Source organism: Biomphalaria glabrata, chromosome 2, assembly GCF_947242115.1.
Source record: "Biomphalaria glabrata chromosome 2, xgBioGlab47.1, whole genome shotgun sequence".
Taxonomy (NCBI): domain Eukaryota; kingdom Metazoa; phylum Mollusca; class Gastropoda; family Planorbidae; genus Biomphalaria; species Biomphalaria glabrata.
In genome coordinates, this window is record NC_074712.1 from 62,560,515 (window position 1) to 62,574,288 (window position 13,774).

The 13,774-nt window shown below is 41.5% G+C and overlaps 1 protein-coding gene across 1 annotated transcript; it reads left to right on the forward strand.

Annotated features, from left to right (window-relative positions):
- Positions 1 to 673: 673 nt before the first annotated feature.
- Positions 674 to 13,478, forward strand: LOC106068150 (noggin-like). The gene is made up of 2 exons (XM_056021838.1): positions 674 to 1,282; positions 12,153 to 13,478. The coding sequence occupies exon 2, from the start codon at positions 12,182 to 12,184 to the stop codon at positions 12,887 to 12,889; it is 708 nt and encodes a 235-aa protein (XP_055877813.1). The 5' UTR covers positions 674 to 1,282; positions 12,153 to 12,181; the 3' UTR covers positions 12,890 to 13,478.
- Positions 13,479 to 13,774: the final 296 nt, after the last annotated feature.

The following is a 13,774-nucleotide window of genomic DNA, read 5'->3' on the forward strand; positions in this document are numbered from 1 at the left end:
CAAGAGTATGACTATGCGCGAAATATTTTTTTTTTTTAAATCTCATGTCACCGATAAAATGAAAATCTTTGTTATCAATGAGTGTTGTGTCACCTCAAGCCGTGAGATAAGCACCTCGGCCATCTTCAACTACATCTTCAACGATTTTTGAGTAGGTGTGTTAAAATTTAAGTGTGTGTGTGTGTGTTAAGTCGTCTCTCTATCCTCTCCGCCTTCTCTCACTCTCTAGGCTCTAGACCCCTTTCTAACCCCTCTCTTATCGCCCAATTTCATCACGTCTTTAGATCTTTTCAATACAGAAATGCGAACATTAAACAAAACAAAAAAATGCAGTTACCGTTGAATGAATCAAACGATGGCAGACGTGAACAACCTGTCACTTTATTGTTAAGCTCTACGAAGATTACGGTGTTCCGTTTTTTTTTTTAAATTAGATTAAATATTTAAAATAAGAAGCCCCTGTTTCAAAGGCACTGACCATCAAAAAAAAATATATAGGCAAGCCTGAGAGACAGAGGAAAAAAAAAACACGAAGGGAGATAATCATGACAGGAAGCCAGCGGGACTGACACCTCTACCTGTCATGGTATTTTATTATTCCCCCCTCCCCTCCGACCTCTCTTCTTGGCTTAGAGTAGCCCGCCCTTTGTTTTGGTCTCGAAGTGAGAAGCGGGTGAAATCGTCTGCTCGATGTTTGGTAGCAGACGACGGTTAAAAAAAAAAAAAAAACGGGGGTAGGAGAAAAAATTGCTACCAATCCCCTAGGGTCGATTGACTCGGTTGATCAAAGAATGGATTAGGATTGCTTGCCAGCCGAGGAGTGTGAAGTTCTGTTAATAGGACGCCCGGAACTGTTAAATTAAATACACATTGGTCATAATCTCGAGCGTAAACGCCGGATTTGGCCCACGTTAATTATAAACAGAAATAAGGAATCAGTGGATTGAGGCAAGTCATTATAACCGTCATATTTGTATCCATATAATCGCTCGGAGAGCAGAAGGAATTTATTATAGTGAACTTTTTTTTTCTTCCCCCCACGGATATAAAGTGTATTCACGTGTTTTTTCAATGTGTGATACAGTTTTTCGTGATAATTTTGATAACAAGCTTTAAAGAGGATTTAAAGATGAGTTGAGGCCGGAAACTTTTCGAAGGTAAAGGGCTACACAAGTTTGGCACTGAGGTCTGGTGAGCCAAAGAAGAAAAAAACACGCACATTTAAGAAAATGCTGTGTGGTTTGAGTTCGGATCATCTTGGATATAAACTATGCAGTTAAAGGTAAATGGGTTCGTGAGCCGGAAGTGACGCCGTAAATGTGAGTGTCAGAGAGAGGGAATGTGTGGTTGAGTGAGGCTGTGTTTTGGTTCACAAATGTATGTGTTTGTGTGTTTATAATTAGATATAAGTAAGTTCCCTTTCAAACCAAAGGCAGATGATGTAAAGGTCATTTGTTTCTGTGGCCAGCACAACGACCAACCGCCTTTACTTTTACCCAACTAATGTAGGGCTGGGTAGTCTCAGAGGCGCTGAAGATCCAGAAAATTAAAAATCCCAGTCTTCACCAGGATTTGAACCCTGGTCCTCGGTTCGGAAGCCAAGCGCTTTACCTCTCAGCCACAGCGCCTCCATAATTGGATATAACCTACTCAGAAGTTATTGTTTAAACCTACATTGCACCAGGATTTGTATGGCACATTTGGATTCACGCAATGAAAACGCAAATCTCTAGCTGGGAGACTCGAACCTTAGACTAATGAAAGAAAAGCAAAATAGCTAGATATCAACGGTTTTTTTTCATGCAGGTCTTGTGAATTGAGGAAGTCGGGGAGGGGGGGGGCGCTACGAATTTATTGTAGATTTGGGAATTTTTATCACAAATCTATCGATAATTACAAATGTAATTATTGGATTAAACAAAGATGGTATTATTTTAGTATAATAATAATAATAATGATCAGTGGCGTAGCTAGGGTGGGGGGAGGAGGGGAAAATTTGAAAATCCTACCATGCTGCCACTTGAGTGGGGGCCCCCTAATGAGTGTTTTTTTTTTCCATTAAAAATTAAATATTACGCAAAATGCAGGCCCTCCCTCCAAAGAGGTCAATCTCCCCGGGCCCCCAAACGATGGGAAATCCCTAGCTACGCTCCTGATAATAATAATAATAAGGCTTGTCTTCGAGTCCGAAGATTAATGAGGAATGCAGCATTTCCCGTGGCTTCGCAGCCCCAGCTGTGACCTACATATTTGGCCACATCCAGCGCAGGAATAACCATTATCCGCCGGTGGTCGATTTAGATATCCTTTTATCAATGCTGTTGCGGCTAGTCATTTATGGGTTAGTTCCCTAAAATATTGTATTGTCTCCAACCTGCGCAAAGTATTTTTAAAGTGATAATTGGCTCGCGCAGGCCAATAACCACTCTTCACACTAAATGCAGTTCACAGAAGTCTGAGACGGCCGTGAACAACAGATAGCCGTAGGTTTTACATCTGAGTTTCCTTCTCCTAGACTGGCTGCCGACCAAAGCTATAGAGCCTAGTTTGCCCAGAGGCCGAATTGCAGTATTAGTTAAGCTTCATTGCCGTAATAGAGCCTATTATAGTTAGATCTAGGTCGAGACTCAGAAAATCATGACGTAGAAGGCAAATATGACGCCAATATTTGAGAATAGAGTTTTAGCTAAAAAGACGATCCACAACGACACTATAATAAGGCTTGTGTTCGAGTCCGAAGATTGATGAGGAATGCAGTATTTCCCGTGGCTACGCAGCCCCAGCTGTGACCTATATAATTTGCCAGATCCAGGCATAACTAATATAATAATAATAGTAAAGTGGTTATGGAAGTTATCTACAATAGCAATTTATCTAGTTGTTACATCTGGCCACACAGATACCTTCAAGGGCCTTATTATTTCTTAGAAGATTCTCGTTGCCGGTCAGGGACAATTGAGAGGTGCTGTTGGTGGTAGAACAAGAGGAGCCAAAAGGATCAAATGGACGAGAGAAATGAATATAGACATTATCAAATCGTTCTTCCGTGTAAACAATTGTGATGATAAACCTCTCCCAGGTTATAGGCGAAAACTCTTCCAGGATACCCCATTGTCATATCAACCGAGGGAATAATAACAACTGACCTCACATATACCTTCAAGGCCCTTGTCATTCCTAGGAACATCCTCGTTGCCTGTCAGAGGGCGGTACTTCTGCAGACCTGCCACATCACCAGCAAAATTCCTCGGTGGAAACTGATAAAGGGACTACGATGTATTTTGTCTCCCTTTAACGAAACTCGACCCTGGCTTCGCCAGAGAATGAATACTCGCTCTTTTATAATAATAATAATAATAATAATAATGGCAATGTGGACGACATTCTGCCTAAAGAGTGGTTGTGGTGTGCGCTATCCACATTCCACTATTTCCACTACTAACAAAAATACCTGGGGCAGGCTGGATGTCTTACGGTGTTCAATAATTTAAACCAAAATTATTTACGCCTTTCTTTTTTTTTGTTTATATAGGCATGTGCATCTGTAACGGAAGTGTCATTCTGGCTTATCTGGAATAAATAAATACGCATGAGTAGATATTCAGACTGTATATTCTTCTAGTTAAGATTACATCATCCACAGTGGTTTCATTGAATAAATTAAATGGTCGCCCCCCTTCCCTTCCCCCATTCCAAGTTGTATTTCATATCTTTATTCACAATTTATTCGTTCAACTTATTCTCTTCTTCTGACACCAATTCTATTACTCTTTCTCTCTAGTTATCTCCCTTCTGTTCCCATTTTCTTTCCGTCTGCAAGGTGCTATTGACAAAATGAACTTTTTAAAATGTCCACTATATGCAATAGACCTTTAATAAATGAAGCCTATCCCAACTTTCTAGAAACTTTAACCATTATATCTGAAACGAAAGTTGTCTCTCTTTAAGGCTTTCATTTTACAAGGACTCACGGACTCGCGATCCCCACTTTCTACCCTCGCCCTTTTTTTTTTCTCCTCCTTGGATATGATTAATAAATATTTAAACGATGTTAATCCCCACATGCCCCTACTCCTCGGGGCTCCCCCTCTCCCCCCCTCTCCCCACTCCCAGTCGTTTTGTGAAAATATTTTCTTTCGTTTAATAAGTATTTGCAACTCGCTGGAGTTCCATTCTGGGCCTTCATTATCAGCTCCGGGGTGCGCCGGCACTAATATTGGATCAATGGGGGAAAGAATTGTGGAGCAAGAGCTTGAAAAATGGGTGGGCTATTAAAAAAAGTTTTAGTGGAAAATAAAGGCCTCTTTCTCTCTCTTTCATTGTCGTGGGGCCCGTCTGGTGGGCCTCGGGGGAATTTATAATGCTCTGCTGTCGTTATGTGTACAAGTACCTGGGATTAACATGAGAGATGGTGGAGGTCAGAGTTCAATAGTCTAAGTCCACTGATCCCTACTTAGAATCAACAAAAAAGCACCAATATGTACAATAGGAGCTTAGGGCTGAGTGGTTAGAGCACTTGGAAGACGTGGGAGGGTCCCGAGTTTGAGTTTTGTGAAGACTAAGACATTTGTTCAAGGTTTCTGAGAATATTCCAGAGCTCATTCACCTGTTCATCCTTTCTGGCCATGCGGCCTATAGAGCAGATGATGAAAAGGACATATGTTTCTGTGGCCCACGGTTAACGAGGGTGTCACGTTGCCAGCACAACGATCAACCACATGTACTTTTCCTCAACTAGTGTCAGGTATCCATTAGAGCTGGGTGGACCCAGAGGTGCCCTATAAATTCCGAAATCAAAAAATACCTGTCTTCACCAGGATCCGAACTCAAGCGCGCTACCTCTCGGCCATCTCGCCTCCTTGTGATAGGTATCTGACATTTTTTTTTGGAAAAAGAAGCTGGTGGTCATTGGATACATATTTGCTGAAGAACAATGTCTTGACCTGTCCTTTATATAGGACTCCTATACAGTGGCTGAGCTAGGATGGGTGGAGGGGGTGTCCCCACTTGAGGGATCCCCCAAATGATTGTCACGAAATTTGTTTTTACATTAAGTATTAAAATATTACGCCATTATCTCATGTCATGAGGTCGAATACCAAAATGCAGGAGCCCCTAAAGAGGTCAAGCCCCACGGCCCTCTAAACCCCTAGCTACGCCACTGCTCCTATAGAGTTTATTGTTTAAAGAAGAAAAGTTAACATGATCACTTGGTTGTATTGAATGGACACAAGTGTCTCTGAGAATAGTCCAAAGTTCATTTAGCTATGATTGGTATCTTGACATATTTTGGAAAACGTATAGGCTGGCGGTCATTGGACACATATCTGCTGGAACAAAAATGTCTTGACTTGGCCTGTATATAGGACTACTATAGAGTTTAATGTTGAAAGGAAATTTAACATGATCAACTGGTTCCATTGAATTAACACAAGCGCCATGCTCTGGAACGGGGGTGGGGGTAGTTGCGGATTAGAATTAGATGCATTTGGTTGCAGAAGTGACTGCCTGGTTGAAACAAAAATAATTTTCAAACTGTGCCGCTGGCGAAGTGGCTGAGGGTGTTGGGTGTCATTGTATGATCCACTTAGTCTTGTGTTGGGTGTCGGTGTATGATTCACTTAGTCTTGTGTTGGGTGTCATTGTATGATCCACCTAGTCTTGTGTTGGGTGTCATTGTATGATCCACCTAGTCTTGTGTTGGGTGTCATTGTATGATCCACTTTGTCTTGTATTGGGTGTCATTGTATGATCCACTTTGTCTTGTATTGGGTGTCATTGTATGATCCACTTAGTCTTGTGTTGGGTGTCATTGTATGATCCACTTAGTCTTGTGTTGGGTGTCATTGTATGATCCACTTAGTCTTGTGTTGGGTGTCATTGTATGATCCACCTAGTATTGTGTTGGGTGTCATTGTATGATCCACTTTGTCTTGTATTGGGTGTCATTGTATGATCCACTTAGTCTTGTGTTGGGTGTCATTGTATGATCCACCTAGTCTTGTGTTGGGTGTCATTGTATGATCCACTTAGTCATGTGTTGGGTGTCATTGTATGATCCATCTAGTCCTGTGTTGGGTGTCATTGTATGATCCACTTAGTCTTGTGTTGGGTGTCATTGTATGATCCACTTAGTCTTGTGTTGGGTGTCATTGTATGATCCACCTAGTCTTGTGTTGGGTGTCATTGTATGATCCACCTAGTTTTGTGTTGGGTGTCATTGTATGATCCACCTAGTCTTGTGTTGGGTGTCATTGTATGATCCACTTAGTCTTGTGTTGGGTGTCATTGTATGATCCATCTAGTCCTGTGTTGGGTGTCATTGTATGATCCACCTAGTCTTGTGTTGGGTGTCATTGTATGATCCACCTAGTCTTGTGTTGGGTGTCATTGTATGATCCACTTAGTCTTGTGTTGGGTGTCATTGTATGATCCATCTAGTCCTGTGTTGTGTGTCATTGTATGATCCACCTAGTCTTGTGTTGGGTGTCATTGTATGATCTACTTAGTCTTGTGTTGGGTGTCATTGTATGATCCACTTAGTCTTGTGTTGGGTGTCATTGTATGATCCACCTAGTCTTGTGTTGGGTGTCAGTGTATGATCTACTTAGTCTTGTGTTGGGTGTCATTGTATGATCCACTTAGTCTTGTGTTGGGTGTCATTGTATGATCCACCTAGTCTTGTGTTGGGTGTCATTGTATGATCCACTTAGTCTTGTGTTGGGTGTCATTGTATGATCCACCTAGTCTTGTGTTGGGTGACATTGTATGATCCACCTAGTCTTGTGTTGGGTGTCATTGTATGATCCACCTAGTCTTGTGTTGGGTGTCATTGTATGATCCATCTAGTCCTGTGTTGGGTGTCATTGTATGATCCACCTAGTCTTGTGTTGGGTGTCATTGTATGATCTACTTAGTCTTGTGTTGGGTGTCATTGTATGATCTACTTAGTCTTGTGTTGGGTGTCATTGTATGATCCACTTAGTCTTGTGTTGGGTGTCATTGTATGATCCACTTAGTCTTGTGTTGGGTGTCATTGTATGATCCATCTAGTCCTGTGTTAGGTGTCATTGTATGATCCACCTAGTCTTGTGTTGGGTGTCATTGTATGATCTACTTAGTCTTGTGTTGGGTGTCATTGTATGATCTACTTAGTCTTGTGTTGGGTGTCATTGTATGATCCACTTAGTCTTGTGTTGGGTGTCATTGTATGATCCACTTTGTCTTGTATTGGGTGTCATTGTATGATCCACTTAGTCTTGTGTTGGGTGTCATTGTATGATCTACCTAGTCTTGTGTTGGGTGTCAGTGTATGATCCACCTAGTCTTGTGTTGGGTGACATTGTATGATCCACTTAGTCTTGTGTTGGGTGTCATTGTATGATCCACCTAGTCTTGTGTTGGGTGACATTGTATGATCCACCTAGTCTTGTGTTGGGTGTCATTGTATGATCCACCTAGTCTTGTGTTGGGTGTCATTGTATGATCCACTTAGTCTTGTGTTGGGTGTCATTGTATGATCCACCTAGTCTTGTGTTGGGTGACATTGTATGATCCACCTAGTCTTGTGTTGGGTGTCATTGTATGATCCACCTAGTCTTGTGTTGGGTGTCATTGTATGATCCACTTAGTCTTGAAACTATAATCAAGTCCATCTGCATCTATCCACAACTAGGCTAAAAAAACAACACATTATATTAAGTGTAGTTGTACCAATTCGTTTGTATGCCAGTAGCTTAACGAGAGTGTCCTATGGCCAGCACAACGACCCACCGTTTTAACGTTTCCAGTTAGGATGTAAAGGGTAAATTGTGAGCATTCAGACCTCGTATTTCGTGTACCCACCCTCCCCAGCACAACACCCAACCGTCTTTTCTTTCCCCAACTAAGCCTGGTACCCAATAGACTCAGGGGTGTCCTTAAAATCACGATATAAAACTGCCCAGTCTTCACCGAGATTCGAACCCTGTGATGAGTGTATTATCTCCCTTTCGTTCAGTCATTGTGACTGTAATGAAGTAACAAGTACTAGAATACCAATAACATGGCTTTATTCGACAAGACTGCAGTGGGCAGTGAAAGAGCGCAAACACATCTCACACGACATTGCTTAACTACTATGAACACACACATACACTGGACATGACCTTCTGACACGCTGGACACACGCAGAAAATTAACTCAGTTACACTACAGTGGCATTTAAATTTTTATTTTTATTTTTCATTGATATCTCGATAATACTCTTTGGGCTTTCTTTAACATAAATTACGTCATGGTTTGAATATAAACCTTTTCGGTAACTTAAAACAAGTTCAACACTTTGAAGTTAGATCACCAAGGTTAAAAAAAGGAGATAATCCTATTAAAAGCCGCCCTGTTGCCTGCTGCGAGCATATATTTTTTTACCGAGAGAGAGAGAGAGAGAGATTAGATGCGAGTATCCATTTCTACTTTAAACCTTTTAAAACTCAAAACACACACGCACACGTCTATCTATCTATCTATCTATCTATCTATCTATCTATCTATCTATCTATCTATCTATCTATCTATCTGTCTGTCTGTCTGTCTGTCTGTCTGTCTGTCTGTCTGTCTGTCCGTCCGTCCGTCTGTCCGTCCGTCCGTCCGTCCATCCATCCATCCATCCATCCTTCCATCTATCTATCTATCTATCTATCTATCTATCTATCTATCTATCTATCTATCTATCTATCTATCTATCTATCTATCTATCTATCTATCTATCTATCTATCTATCTATCTATCTATCTATTTCACTCTCTGTATATAAACATATATATATAAGGAGAGAGAGAGAGAGAGTGTGCGTGAGAGATAATAAATGTAGATATATTTTTAATGTAAGCATCAGCAAATTATTCTACTGCTTCATTCTCAAGAGTCAAAACTCAATCTATACACTGTAGGTACCTGCCCCCACTTCTCAGTTCCGTTCATGTAACAGTGTCTCTTCTGGCTACACCTGACCACGTGACTCTTACCTGGCAACCTGACGTTAAACATGTCCTCGCTATGCCTGACCCAGAGGCGTAGTGAGCAAAACGTGCGCCCGGGGCAAGATACTTTATTAGCGCCCACTCCTCCATTTAACATGAACATCACATAGAAATATAGGCGCCTCTCTGGGTGTGGCGCCCCCTGAGGGTAGCGCCAGAGGCATCGTGCCCCTTTGCCCGGCCCCTGTCCTGACCACTCTTTCCTGGCGACCTGACGTTAAGTTATGTCCACGATATAGCGAACTCGCTTGTAGTGAATACTAGAAATGGAAAGGAGTCCATCTTATCAAGTTCGGTTTAGGCTCAGTTCTATTTTAAGAAATAAGCCAAGAGCAAAACTAATAAGGTTCAATTGTTAGGCACCTAGTTTATATTATTATTTAGTTAGAGACGCACCATAGAAGACGTCTATTGAACGGGACTAGTGACGCTTGGGATATTTTGGGTGAGAGACTAGAAAATCAGTTAGCAATAGGATTCTCTTGGGTAAAGACGTGTTTTATTTGACAGAGACTCTGACTGTGGCCTTTTATTGGATTAAACTTATTATTCATTGTTCATCAGTGTTGACCACATCTTTTCACTTGTTAAAATCGATGTGTGTTGATTATGTGCTGTCGTTCAACTACATTGAATACACCCGAACAAGAAACCCAAACGCTTGCTGAGTAATTGATTGAAATCTAACAAACATCTACAGTTGACTTCAGTACAGAATTAAACATTCATCACAGTGGCGACCCCGAGCCTCGAAACCGAACCTCGAAACGGACCTCGAAGCCGTAAGACCTATGAACTTTAAACTTTGCATAAATAATGATAAAACACACATAATTTGCCACAAGGGCCTACAAGACATTCTGTATGGTGATCTAACAGAAGGCAGGAGAGCCGCTGGTCGTCCACTTTTACGCTATGAGATGTTTGCATACGCGACATGAAGCTCTTCAAAATTGACACTAGCAGCTAAGAAAAAGTGGCACTGTGGCGAGCATAAAGGAAGGGTTACGGATGCCAAACACAACAGTAGCAGAAACATGGGTGAAAATGCAGCGGCGCTTGGTGGATTACATATGCCCAACCTGTGACCGCAGCTGTGCATGAAGGATTGGCCTCTTTAGTCACACAAGAAGTTGCAAAGGGAAAAGATCGTCTCTCGAGACGTCAAATGCCACAGAGGCCTACTAGCTGTAGGGACGTCAAACATTCAAAGTACAAACTGATGGAAATTGCACAAACCATGGAAGCAGTAAATGTGATGTTGAACACAGACAATGGTTGCTTAAGTAGTCTGCTGTCAGTCTAACAACCAGGGCTGCATGCTGCATTTGTCTGCATTTCTAAAGTTTCTGGGCTTAGCCTAACCCTGCAATCACAATGGACCTCATTCACCAATCGTAAACAAACAACATTTAGTCACGTGATCTTATTGATAAAACAACGGGAAAAAAACTGTCACGTGACAACCATCATGAATTAAACATGAGATCGTAAAATTATATAGAAGAGATAGAGCACCACGTGGCTAAATGTTGTTTGTTTACGGTTGGTGAATGAGGTCCATTGTCGCTCAACACGCTGTAACTATGAAAGGCAGTTCTTGTGGCTAGAAAAGCCAACAACCTTTTAGCAATGGATGCCCCAATCGCAAGCTTATGTTCAAAATCATTCTCTTTCTGAAATCGCTATTCAACGCAATATCTCTCTGGCAGTGCCAAGTATTCGTCATATTCATCTCTCTGCCCACTATCAGTATTAGACAAAAGAGTAACAGCTTTCTTAAAGTCTACCATGGTCAACTTAACTCTTTAGGAAAGAGGCTCTTTATCCGAAAAAAAACAACACCCCTATATATATATATTTATTTATATACATGTAAATGCTTATTCTTGAAAGAAGATAATCGAAAGAATTCATGACAATAGAATGCCCACTTCTGTAAGTACTCGGATGATATCCAAACCTCGAGATACGCTGGACTATAAAATACTTTCCAGTCGGTGACAAGTTTCTGTTGACTTCTTGACATGATTGACACAGTGAACATTGACCAAGTTCGCCGACGTTTGAATGAACCAACAGGACGCGCAGACGGCATAAGTAGCCCACAGTACAAGTGCTGGTCCCAGGCCCATTCACAAGACTCTCACAATACTAAACTTAAGGCACACGTTGTGCGGAGTTGGAACACTACTGTGTTCATTTTTGTAAAATGTTTGTCAAATGTTTTTCCATGCTTCGGATATTCCTTCAGAGTTGAAGATCATTAACTTCCTAGTCCGAACCTCCCGCAGGACGACGGAGGATGGGAGAGGGCAGGGTTTGAACGCTGGACCATCGATAAATCCGAACGACAGTCCAGCGCGCAAACCGCACGACCAGGCAGCCATCCAAGAGGTTCCCAGTTGGTGAAACATATCTAGGTATCTACCTATCAAAACCATACACACACACACACAATTAAAAAAAATCTTATATAAGGGAAATAACCACACAGTTAACGGCCATATCTCTCTCAATATTGCAAGATGTATCTCCCCTTTTATGATAAAAATTTATTTAAAAATTTATTAATTAACTAATTGGTATTTTTTATTGATTCATTTACTGTCTTCGACAATGAATAATTGGTGCAAAGTTTCAACTTGATCCAAGAATGGAATGTGGGAGAAGTAACGTGTAAAAGATTTGCACCAGACAGACAGACAGACAGACAGAGTGTGTTGATGGAAGCATTGTAAAACATTTTCTTTGATCAGGCGGACGAGGGGTTAGATCGGCGAAAGTTATATGACAAATACGGGTTCAAATACTTGCTATCGATCATAGAACGAGATTTCATTTGGAATGAATGTTATGCTTTGGTATATCTTATTGTCTGATAAAGGAAAACTTAAAAAAAAAATTGACTAATTGGTTAATTGTTTAAATTGATTCTTGTTTTGTTTTGTACTATAAGTAATTGTTTAAAATGTCAACTTGAATAGAGAATATGTGCAGGAGATTTGACGTGTTAAAAGTTTTGACCAGACATTGTATTTAAGCTTTGTAAAAATAAGGTATAAGCTCTAATATTCCTTTTTTTTTTTTAATTTTTAATTGAATTCTTGCTTTTTTTTTTTTTTTTTTTAGGTCACCCATGTTGACATCATGACGTCACAATGACCGCGTCCTTGACATTGCTTCTAGGCTTCATCTTGTACACGTCTGCAGGCACCCAGCCGCCCGACCCGTTCTTCATGCTGCTAGAAGCCAACAACCAGGACGTGGAGAAGGCGTACATAGGGCGGCGCCCCTCTCACTCCGAGCAGCTCCCCATCGAGGACCTGATCGAGAGCTCGGACAAAATTTACGACCCCCGCCCCAGTGACATCAACGAGAAGCTCTTGCGGAAACAGCTGGGCGCCAAGTTCCGGTCTGAGTTCCTCTCCATTCGCGACCCCGAAAAGAAAATGAATCAGCGGATAGCATTTCACAACGGCAGGCCCGTCGGTCGAAGGCCCCGCTTTCTGGGACTCCTAAGGTCCGCCCTCCTCCAGGACGGCTCCCGCATAGAGCTCAACATCAGCAAAAAGGAGAGGCGGAAATTTCAGAAGTATCTATGGAGCTTGACGTTTTGCCCCGTGATTTATTCGTGGAAGTATCTGGGAATCCGCTTCTGGCCTCATTGGATCAAAGAGGGCAAATGTCTCATGAAGAGGTCGTGCTCCCTGCCGGAAGGGATGACCTGTAACCCCAGCTCGTCCAGCAACATTGCTCTCCTGAGGTGGCACTGCACGGACTACGAGAACCACAGCACGTGCCAGTGGATTCGAATCCTGTATCCAATCATCACGGAGTGTTCCTGTTCCTGCCGTGCCGATACGTAACCATGACAACCACGACGTCAGAAGACGTCACGCGATGACGCAACTACTCACGTTTCTTGTGACGTAACAAAATATCGAAAGGCGAAGCAGGAAGTGGTAAAACACTATCGGCATAAAACAAAAATTGCCTACAGTTGGATTCTCGTCTTCTGCCACGAATAGATTATTTACTTAATTCTCAATGAACAATTTTAAAAAAGGGTATTTGTAAATTTATTATATTATGTACAAAAAGAGACGATATGACTTCACGTTTTTGACCTGATTCCATTTCCGGTCTCTCCAACCGCCCCCCACACCTCTCCTTTTTGGTTGTCTCTGTGATACTTGCAACGGACCGGATGTAGTTTTTTTTCCTTCGAACAAAGTTATAGACAACCGGAAACAAAAGGATGGACCTCACGTCTGCTGCTTGCTGTTGCATAGCAACAGCGGACAAGACAATGCATGTTCCAGATTTTTTTGTGAATCTACTTTGGAACATTATAGAATTGTAAATTAGCATGATTTGTTTTTCCAGTGTTCAATTTTGTTTTGTCTACCTGTACAGTGAATAAATACATGAACAAGATATTTGTGTTTAGGTCTGTGGAGTATTTATGGCATATTCGATTGTTATTTCTGGTCATTAGATACACTTTTTGCTAGTACAAAGTAAAACAAAATTAAAAGTGCCAAAAGAATCGGGAAAGATTTCTCTCTGAACAGGAACTCTTGTCTGGAAAAGTTATTTAGTAGTTTGTCAAAAATCTACTAGGCGCGGTAGATGAGCTGTTAATACAGTAAAGCGCTTGGCTTACAAACCGGGGTCTGGGGTTCGAATCCTGGTCTTCTTCTTCTTCATCGTTCTCATTGTTATGTTGGAGTGTTCATATGACTAGACCA

Coding starts and splice junctions, on each gene's coding strand:
- LOC106068150 (XM_056021838.1), top strand. CDS start 12,182: ATGACCGCGTCCTTGACATTGCTTCTAGGCTTCATCTTGTACACGTCT.